General features: G+C 43.3%; 1 protein-coding gene across 1 annotated transcript in view; it reads left to right on the forward strand.

Annotated features, from left to right (window-relative positions):
* Positions 1-39: 39 nt before the first annotated feature.
* Positions 40-10543, forward strand: part of Kin (Kin17 DNA and RNA binding protein) — a 13906-nt gene continuing 3402 nt past the window's right edge. Inside the window, exons 1-4 of the mRNA XM_031358002.1 lie at positions 40-300; positions 4365-4459; positions 9281-9324; positions 9410-9532. Of these exons, the coding sequence (XP_031213862.1) occupies positions 187-300; positions 4365-4459; positions 9281-9324; positions 9410-9532 (376 nt within the window). The 5' untranslated portion in view covers positions 40-186. The remainder of the gene's footprint in view (positions 301-4364; positions 4460-9280; positions 9325-9409; positions 9533-10543) is intronic.

Here is a 10543-nt window from a genome sequence, read left to right on the forward strand (position 1 = left end):
CGCGGGAGCTCGGGGCGCACGGACCCGCTCCGCAGGCGTCCTCAGTCTCGCTAAATCTCGTGAGCGCGGAAGCCGCGAGTTCTCCGGCCCCACCCACTTCCTGCTGTCAGTTTTGGTCCCGCCTGTCCCCGCGCGGATCCAGTTCCGCTTCCGACCGCTTTGCAGTTGTAGCGCTCAAGGGTCGCCATGGGCAAGTCGGACTTTCTGAGCCCCAAGGCCATCGCCAATAGAATTAAGTCCAAAGGGCTCCAGAAGCTTCGCTGGTACTGCCAGATGTGCCAGAAGCAATGCCGCGACGAGGTAAGTGGCTCAGGGTGGCCGCGACCCCGCGGCTCGGAGCGCTCTCCCGCTCAGTCTGCACCGGCCCCAACCCGGCGCCTTCACGCCGCTCTCCAGTTCCACGGGAAGTGATCGCAGACAAGCACTCACTGATCGCTTACAATTGCTAGGCTGAGGCACTGAGGTTTTACGTTTAGACTTTCCTAGTGGGGTCGGTCAAGATGAGGAACTCAAGTGGCTCCGCTTAATAGTGATATGGGCTTGGACAATACTGGTAAAGTTGTACCTACCTGCGAGGTTGTCGCTGAGTTCGTTTTTTTTAAGAGAAGGGACTGACTCCCCAAGACATAAATGCCTCAAATCCTGACTTGCTACTGCTGTCCTAGAGTTTTTCAATATATGGATTTCCAAAGGTACAAGCTTGCAGTCCATCGCACCTAGGAGTTACCTCTAAGTGTTTTTTTTCCATATTTGCTTATTGTCTGAAGTATAACAAATTATATAAATATATAAATATCAGTATACCCTTGAAGACTTAATTGTGTGATCAACATAACAAGTAATCATATTATCATTTCAATTTATGTCAGAATGCCACTAATAACAAACCTAACAAAAATTCATGTACATTATCTGATACATATTTATTTTTATTTTGTTTTAGAGACAGTGTCTCAGTATGTAGCTTTGGCTGGTCTGAACTCACCATGCAGATAGATCAGGCTGGCCCAGAAAACGAGATATACCTGCCTCTGCCTCCCAACTGCTAGTATCAGAGATATACACCACCCCAGTTTATATTAATACTTTCTTGGTAGTCTCGTGGTGGTGATGGGGACCAGGGAGGTTGTTTATTAAACACTGCTACAAGTTTTGTCTAATGTCTTACGTATGCCTGGCAATGCTCTACCACTGAGCCCTCATGTTCCGCCCCATATTTCTGTTACCTTATTTTGATGTGTGTGTGTGTGTGTTTATACATGTGTTAATGCTGCATCATTAGCCACTGAGCCATCTTACTGACCCTGTGCTACCTTCTTAGTAACTCATATCAGTCCTGAACTTGCTCTGTAGACTGGGCCCAGGCTGGTTCTTAACTCATAGAGATGTCCCTGCCTTCTTAGTGCTGGAACTAAAGGTGTGCGCACCACCACTGTCTACCACTGTCCACCACTGTCCGGCTTCAGCACTCTGCCTTACTTACACTCATTTCTTTCTTATTTATTATTTCTTTTGTTTTTTGTGATAGAGTTTCTCTGTCTAGCCCTGGCTATCATAGAAGTCACTCTGTAGACCAGGCTGGCCTTAACCTTAACCCAAATGCTGGGATTAATGGTGTGCTTTATCACCACCCAGCTCATTTCTTAACCTTTTACTTATCCATGGGCCACCTACAATTTTTGCCTAATTTGTGTGGAAATGGTTATTTCCGTTTTACTTTAAAAGAAATTTGGTATCAAAGACCAGTATTGCTTTCCATAAATTAAAATATAAATCAAAATGAAACCAAAATGTTTTTCAATTCTCGAAACCCAAAGGGATGGATTGGAAGGGGTGGAAGGGGTATCGTGGCCCTGCTCTTCCTTCCGCTCAGTTTTCCCAGTATTTCAAGATAGGAACAGAAAAGGGAACGTGTAAGAGCCACTCCTTCCCCCCCTTGACTAGGGAAGGCAGTGACTGTATCTGAGGACAGCCAGCCACAATCAACAGAGCCCTACCAAGACACCAGACATGGTGGCACACACATGGAATCACAGCACTTCACAAGCAGAGACAGGAAGGTCTCACATTTCAGACCCAACGCTGAGGTTTAAGGCATATGCCCCCATGTCCACCTCATTACTTCCTGGTATAAAAAATGTTTTTAAACTATTTTCCCCCTCTTGCTAATTCCCTTCTAACTCCCAGGAGAGAGTCTTTTCCAACATTACTTTGTAGCTAGGCCGTCACCTTTCTCATATGAATCTTAGCATACACTGTGAGACCCTGAGGACTTCCTTCTATGGCACAGAATGAAACATGGGACCACCCATAAACTGGTCTTTCTCAAAATGTTTACCCTGAACCTAATCTGACTGACAGAATTACAAGAACTAGAGAAAGAAGGCAGAATGAAATCATTCACCATCACAAGAGTGCGATACACAACCCCATGGCATTGGCCTAAATCCTTCACCATCATGAGAGTATAATACACAACTCCGTGGCATTGGCCTCTCCACTGAAGCAGTGTCAAGAAGAAAAGGATCAGGCAGACAGGCTGCTTATGTTTAATGATATGTGTGCCAATGTGTCAGATTGTGTGTGTACACTTGCTTGCCCGTGGAGGCCAGAAGAGTGTATGTGTGTCTATGTGTGTATGTGTGTGTGGGGTGTTGAAATATATAGGGTAAATTTTTCATCTCTACTACATATGTACTATTGAAATTTCAAGTTCAAATACAGATAGAATATCCCAAGACATACGTTGTTCTTAAGTTTTTTATGTCTGTCTGTGTGTGTGTGTGTGTGTGTGTGTGTGTGTGTGTGTGTGTGTGTGAGAGAGAGAGAGAGAGAGAGAGAGATAAGAGGTTCTGGATCCCTGAGATTGGTGCCATAGGCAGTTGTGACCACCCTGATGTAGGTGCCCGGTACTAAACTTAGGTCCTTTTCAAGAACAGCTTGTTCTCCTGATCACTTTACTATCTCTAGCCCCAACATACTTGTTTTTAAGCAATCTTAAGAAGTATGGCTATAATATATTTAAGAACATCTAAGCAATGAGCATTAGTGTATTTTGGATAAGAAGCTAAAGCAGAAGGAAACAAGTGAAAAGAGTACCTGCAGTGAGAGCTCACATTTGACCCTGTGGTGATTTCAGTTGGCTCCGGGAGTGGCCATATTTAGAGGTGCAGCTTTGTTGGAGTGGGTGTGTCACTGTAGGGATGGGCTTTAAGACCCTCATCCTAGCTGTCAGGAAGCTAGTATTCTGTTTGCCTTTGGAACAAGAGTAGAACTCTCAGCTCCTCCTGCGCCATGCCTGCTTGGATGCTGCCACGCTCTTTTCTTGATGATAATGGTCTGAACCTCTAAACCTATAAGCCAGCCCCAGTTAAATGTCCTTATAAGAGTTGCCTTGGTCATGGTGTCTGTTCACAGCAGTACAACCCTAAGACAGACCCTTTGTGCTTTCGCCCTGCCAGGCTCTCTGGTACTCAGAAAGCGGGGCTGGGCAGTCTACATGGTTTTTCTCCCAGCACCACTTTCAGTCTCTTGCCCTTGAGTGTTCTATTTTGGCTGGGTTGCAGGATTCAGTTCTGTGAATAGCAAACTTAAAAGTAAAGCTGTACTCAGTCAGTACAGTATTTCTCATGATATTTTGAGGAACTGCATTTGGATCATCAGCAAAACCAGTTAAGGGAGGCAGAGGCAGAAGGATCCATGGAGCTTGCTTGCCAGCTAGTCTTCCTGAACCTGTGAGCTCCATCTCAAAAGAAGTAACTGGAGAGTGGCAGGAGCACACCTCATCCCCAACTCTGTCTACACTCACACACACTCATATCTACACACACTCACAGGCACATACTTATACGTATGTACTCACATGCACACCTGTATATATTCATACCTGCATGCATACACATACACACATACACACCAGTACACGCATGCTTACATGCATACTCACCTGTGTACACACATTCTCACACACATGTACTCACAGAGTGTGATTAGAGTGATTTGATTTGTAAAAATAATTTATCAAGACTGGAGAGATGACTCATTGGCTAAGAGCTCTTACTGTTCTTCCAGAGGACCCAGGTTCTGTTCCCAGCACCGCTACTGTCTATGACAGTCTTCAGTTCCAGTGACTCCAACTCTGTAGCCTGTCCCCTTCAGACACTGCACATGGCAATACACAGGCATACATGTGCACCAAACACCCACATATAATTTTAAAACTTAAAAAAGAATTTATCATTAACCCATTTGCAGGGCGTAATCGACTATTGTGTGTGTGTGTGTGTGTGTGTGTGTGTGTGTGTGTGTAGGGGGTTGTGATACTGTAGATATGAATTTAACCACCTTCTTTATGTATTTTGTAGAATGGCTTTAAGTGTCACTGTATGTCTGAATCTCATCAAAGACAACTGTTGCTGGCTTCAGAAAATCCTCAGCAGTTTATGGATTATTTTTCAGAGTAAGTAATTCAAAGACATCCTTACCTCATAAGGTTACTCAGTGGGCATGTCATAGAAGTGTTCAGTATTGTATGTATTGTAGTTCGTTGTCCCTTGTGTGTTGTTGAGACTGCTGTAGTCTCATCATTGTGCTCTGTCTTTATCTTCTTTTGAAATTAACCACAGTGCAACATTATCATTAATTAAGATAAGTACAACATTAGCAGCTTATCTTAGAACTGTTTTCGATTCGGCTCTGCCTAGCCTCAAAGCCCTCCTCACCCTAGGGCTTTGGGGAGGCACCTTGGAATGAATGTCCTGAGTTTTCCTGTGCTTTGGGTATGTCATGGGTATGGTGGCACTCAAGTGGCCCCCTCACTCAACTCGGGCTCCTGGAAGAAGATTAAGTGACTTAATACTTTAAAGGGCTCAGAAGCATCTCTAGTTCTAATAAAGCTTTTATGTTAAATAATAGCAATACTAGCCTTTTTTTTTTTTTTTTTTTTTTTTTTTTTTTTTTTTTTTTTTTTTTACAAACTTCTAGATCTTTTCTGAGGAGCACTTTATACATGTGAATAAAGATCCCAAAGAGCTTTTGTTTCTGTGGGTTATATGTGTCAACATTTGAGATTAAATCTGAAAAAAAATTACAAATATTATTTATTAGTCCATTTAAAAATACCAGTCTGCTTACCCACTGTTCAAATGAAGTGGGGACTTGGGTGAAGAATCCTCGGGTAAAGTGCTTCCAACCCCATTTGAGGACTAGAGTTCCAACCCCTAGCATCCACAGAACAGCCAAACAAACAGGTATGGCGATTAGCCCTCAGCCCAGCGCTCAGAAACAGAGGCAGGCAAGCCATTAGCTAGACTGTACATTGTAGCTGTCTTCAGACACCAGAAGAGGCCATCAGATCCCATTACAGATGGTTGTCAGTCACCATGTGGCTGCTAGGATTTGAACTCAGGACCTCTGAAAGAGTAGTCAGTGCTCTTAACCTCTGAGCCACCTCTCCAGCCTCCCCCCACAACCCTCTTCTCTTTTCTTGATTTAAGGCAAGGTCTTACTGTACAGCCAAGGATAGTCTTGAACTTAAAATCCTCTTGCTTCAGTCTTACAAATGCTGGAATTATAGGTATATTCCACCGTATTTGGCTGAGATTTTGAATAGAAAAACCAAACCAAAGCAATATACTATATTCCAAATACAAAAACATATTTTACATGTTTACAAATGTCTTCAGTATCTCACTTAAAAGGCAACTGGATTCTCACCTTTCCTTGCACATTTAGTCTGTTACAAAATACTGTTTGATTTGGGAAGATAAAGGAAATTCAGCCTTAGCATAGATGGTTTGTCAGACGAGGAGAACACTCAAATGATCTTCCCAAAGACACTGCTCTGAGGCAGTGTGTGCAAGGTTCTTGGAGTAGTTATACTACTGAGTCTGAAACCAGGGCAGTGAGCATGTGTGTTCTGTTGAACTAAAATCCACTGGTCTACCTTTTGGGTGGATCTTGTACACCCAAAGAGTCTTGTAATAAATGCATCTTAGTCTTTTGAAAAATATTGATTGACTGAATTTCAAAACCTTCCTTTGCAATAGTGACCTCATTTATTATACAGTGTCATCTGATGGTACTCATTAATAGCAGCACAAATGTTGTCAGAGCAGCTTTTGGGTTGAAAAGTTTGTTGAGCTCAGGCTGGCAGGTTCTACGTCCACATTTCTAATCGTGAAGAAGCTCAGCAGCTCAATCCTGTCATGGGCAGCGCGTGGTCCATTCGTATATTAGCATGAGAGTCTTACTTTAATTTTGAGAACATGTATGCCAAATGCCCAGTTAGGAATAATAGTAGCTTATGTGTCTTTTGGTCTTTTATGCCTCTCGAGAGTAATTCAGCTCCCAGCTCTGTTGTATGGGTGCTTTCCTCACAACAGCTGTGAGCACAGTGGCAGTGGTTCATCTGGAACCTTCACTCCATTGCAGTGTTAGCAAGGAGACATTGAAGGCTGGAATGTAATACAGCCAGCAAGTTTTACTGCTTCATGGGACAGTCTAGATAAAGCTCATCTTAGTTTTCCAGTTATTGGCATAGTGTTACAGAGTACATCATCGTTGGATGGCTTGAGATCACCCTCTAACCCGTGACCTTGCTTTGGATGCTAAGCTGTTGTGTTTACTTTTTCTTTTGAAAATTTCATTCATTCATTCATTCATTCATTCATTCATTTCGTGTTTTGAAGCAGGGTCCTGGCTGACTTGGTACTCACTGTGGTACAGGCTGGTCTTAGATTCACGTCAGTTCTCTTGTCTGAGCTTCCTCAGTGCTGGTATGACAGGTGTCTGCCATGAAGTCCATTTTCCTTCCATTGCTTTTAATCTCTCAAAAAACCACAATGACAAATGCAAAAGTAGTCTGAGACTTACCTAAAACCATCTTGAATACCACTGGATGCTCAAGCTGTGCATTGGGAAAGAACTGTGGCAAGTGCTTCCTGACTTGACCGCCTTTCTCCCTCCTGTTCACGTCACTGTCTGCTGGAGGCTGCCCTTCTGCATCTTGAAGTCACTCTGACTTTTCTCCGTCTTCATCTTCCATGGACTGTCTTGAGTGGATCGCACTAAGACTCCTCCCTGGCGTACTTCCCTCTGTGCCTTCTTAAGTGGCAGTTAAGACTTTCTCTCCCTCCTTTTAGTTCCGTGATTATCAGGATGAGTCTCTGGTCTTTTTGTGTCATCCTACAGTCACAGTATGTCACCTGTCACTATAGGTCACATCTTTTTAACTCTTGCCTTTATGGTCAGGTGTCTCCTAAATCTTTCCCTAAATCTTGATTTCATTTTTAACAATCATCCTGAGTTACAGATGATTTTTTTCCTTGACAACTCTGCTTTTCTGAAAGCTTATTCAGAATTAGAATTTATATAGTTTTATTTTTAAAACTTTAATTTTATGTGTACGAATGTTTGCCTTGCATGAATGTGTATCATGCTCATGACTGGTGCCCTGGGGGGCTGGAAGAGGGCAGTGGATCCCCTAGAACTGGAACTAGGATGGTTGTGAGCTGGGAATCCAACTTGGGTCCTCCACAAGGGCAACAAGTACCCTAAAGCACGGAGTGATCTCTCCAGCCTCAGAGTCAGCAGTTCTGAAGTTGGATTCAGTATGTGTTCCACCAGACCTTGTCAGCTAAGAGAACCCCCAGACCTTGGAACCCCTCTTATCTATTCTTTGTGATGCCCTTTAAGTTGAGGTGCTTTCCATTCTTTCTGCCCCAGTAGTGGTTCTTAGCATTTCTCACTTGAATCACTTTATAATTCCTCACTGATGTTCTACAAACAATTGTGTATACAAATTAGCTTAGAGTTTAAAACAATGACTGAGCCCGAAGCCATCTTCTCATTCAGGAGATCTTGGATCCAGCCATAGGTTTTATGTTTTCTGAGTGATGGTGTGCAACTGGCTTGGGAGCATAACTTGAGAATCACTGTGCCTTGATGCTCACCATGTTTTTCTCCCTTCCTTCCCTCCTTCCTCCCTCCTTTCCTCCCTTCCATCCTTTCATTTGTTTCTAGTTTTGTACATGGTTTGTATATAGATTACATTTTTTTTTAAGAGAGCATCCATTTCATCATGGCATTTTCAAATGTGCTATTCTACTCATAACTGATAATTCCCTACTGGCCTGCCCTCCCTCTTTTCTCCACTGCTTGTCTCCTCCCTTCCTCTCCCAAGTAATCTACTCTTCTGTTTTCATGTCACGTGTATTCTATTAGCCTCCTTTTCTTCTCCCTTGCTCTTATGGCGCTCTCTCTCTCTCTCTCTCTCTCTCTCTCTCTCTCTCACACACACACACACACACACACACACACACACACACAAAACTTCAAATGTAGGGTTTCACATATGAGAGAAAACATATTTGTCTTTTATGATCTGGCTTTTCTTAACATCATGCTTTTTCATTTCTACTTTTTTCCTTGCAAATATTACGATTTCATTTTTTAAAAATTACTTATTTTATGTGTATATGTGTTTTGCCTGTATGGAGACTAGAAGAGGATGTTGAATCCCCTGGACTGCAGTGGAAGACAGTTGAGAGCAGCCGTGTGGTTGCTGGGAGCTCACAAGGAGCAGCCAGTGCTCTTACTGGCTAATCTGTATTTTCAGCCCCTCTATTTTTCTTTAGGACAGGTAATACATGATCATCTTTCAAATTACAGATTTTAATTTATTAACTTTCAATCTAACTTTGAATGCTTTTCTAGTGCCTGCCTATATAACATGCATTCAGGATGATTCAGAACTTTGGCTAGACCTCATCTTCCAGGCACACCCTCTCCTTATGCAGTTCTTCCTCCACATCCTCATTACTGTCTTCTCAGATTTCAGTCTAAGCAGGTTAAGTGTCATGTTCAAACACACCCTGTGTCCATGACTCTGTTAACTGGGAATGGCCTTTCATTTTGACCTTTGAATTGTATTCTACTGTCCATATTAAAATCACCTCTGGCAATGCTCGTAAATCAGTTTATGATGTCTTCCTTTTCTTTTTTAGTTGACTTTATTGGAACTGCTTAGGTTAAGATGTACCTTTTGCCCACCTGGACATAGTCGTAGTATTTTGCTGGAGTCATCAACACAGGGACCCTGTGACAGTCAATCTTCACAGGTCTTTCTCTGTTCACTTTAAAGGTTTGTGGCACATGATAATATAGGTGATTGGTGAGACTATTGGTCACTAAAGTTTGTGGTTGCTCAAACTTCAGGAAGATGGCACGTTATATTTATAGTAAGTACCTTAATGGCTCTCTCTCTTTCTTTCTTCACTAGGGAATTCCGAAATGACTTTCTGGAACTTCTGAGGAGACGCTTTGGTAACCGTCTTAAATATTTTGGAAATTATACTTTCATAACTGTGTAGCTTTTTTCAGGCTCAACAATGTCATATTTTGTTTTCAGGCACTAAGAGAGTCCACAACAACATTGTCTACAATGAATACATCAGCCACCGAGAGCACATCCACATGAACGCCACTCAGTGGGAAACGCTGACTGACTTTACCAAATGGCTGGGCAGAGAGGGTAAGAAGAGAGTAGATGGGAACTGGTGATCCATGGCTCAATTTCTAGGGGAGACTCCATTTTTAGTTTCTGTCTGATTTTATAGAGAAAGGATACGTAGGGTAATCAGAAAGGCAGGAGGCTATACTGTCCCTCAGGTGCACTTATTATATACCACTTTGGTCGTTTTGTTTCCTTATGAAGCTGGGTCTTCTATAGCTCAGGCTGCACTGCAGCGAGCCGTGCTCCAGCCTCTGCTTCCTAGACTACAGGCTTTGGAGTCGCAGCGGCCAGTGGGAGGACATCTTTTGACAATGCACTATATTCTCTATTAGGCACTTTTCATCCAGTGACAAAACACCTTGAGAACAATGTTTTGACTCACAGTTCCTGAGAAGTCAGTTCACAATCACTTGGCTCCTGTGCTTCTAGGCCATAGTGAGGGAAAACATCATGCCAGGGAGCACATAATAGAGCAAAACCATAAGATGAGGCAAAGAAGGGGCCAGGAGCTGGGGGTGAGATGCGCCCTTCCAGAACATAGTCCAGTGAGGTGCGCCCTTCCAGAACATAGTCTAATGAGGTGCGCCCTTCCAGAACATAGTCCAGTGAGATGTGCCCTTCCAGAACATAGTCCAGTGAGATGCGCCCTTCCAGAACATAGTCCAGTGAGGTGCGCCCTTCCAGAACATAGTCTAATGAGATGCGCCCTTCCAGAACATAGTCCAGTGAGATGCGCCCTTCCAGAACATAGTCCAGTGAGATGCACCCTTCCAGAACATAATCCAGTGAGATGCGCCCTTCCAGAACATAGTCCAGTGAGATGCACCCTTCCAGAACATAGTCCAGTGAGATGCGCCCTTCCAGAACATAGTCCAGTGAGATGCGCCCTTCCAGAACATAGTCTAATGAGATGTGCCCTTCCAGAACATAATCCAGTGAGATGCGCCCTTCCAGAACATAATCCAGTGAGATGCGCCCTTCCAGAACATAGTCTAATGAGATGTGCCCTTCCAGAACATAGTCCAGTGA

This window comes from Mastomys coucha, unplaced genomic scaffold (assembly GCF_008632895.1).
Source record: "Mastomys coucha isolate ucsf_1 unplaced genomic scaffold, UCSF_Mcou_1 pScaffold7, whole genome shotgun sequence".
Classification (NCBI taxonomy): Eukaryota; Metazoa; Chordata; class Mammalia; order Rodentia; family Muridae; genus Mastomys; species Mastomys coucha.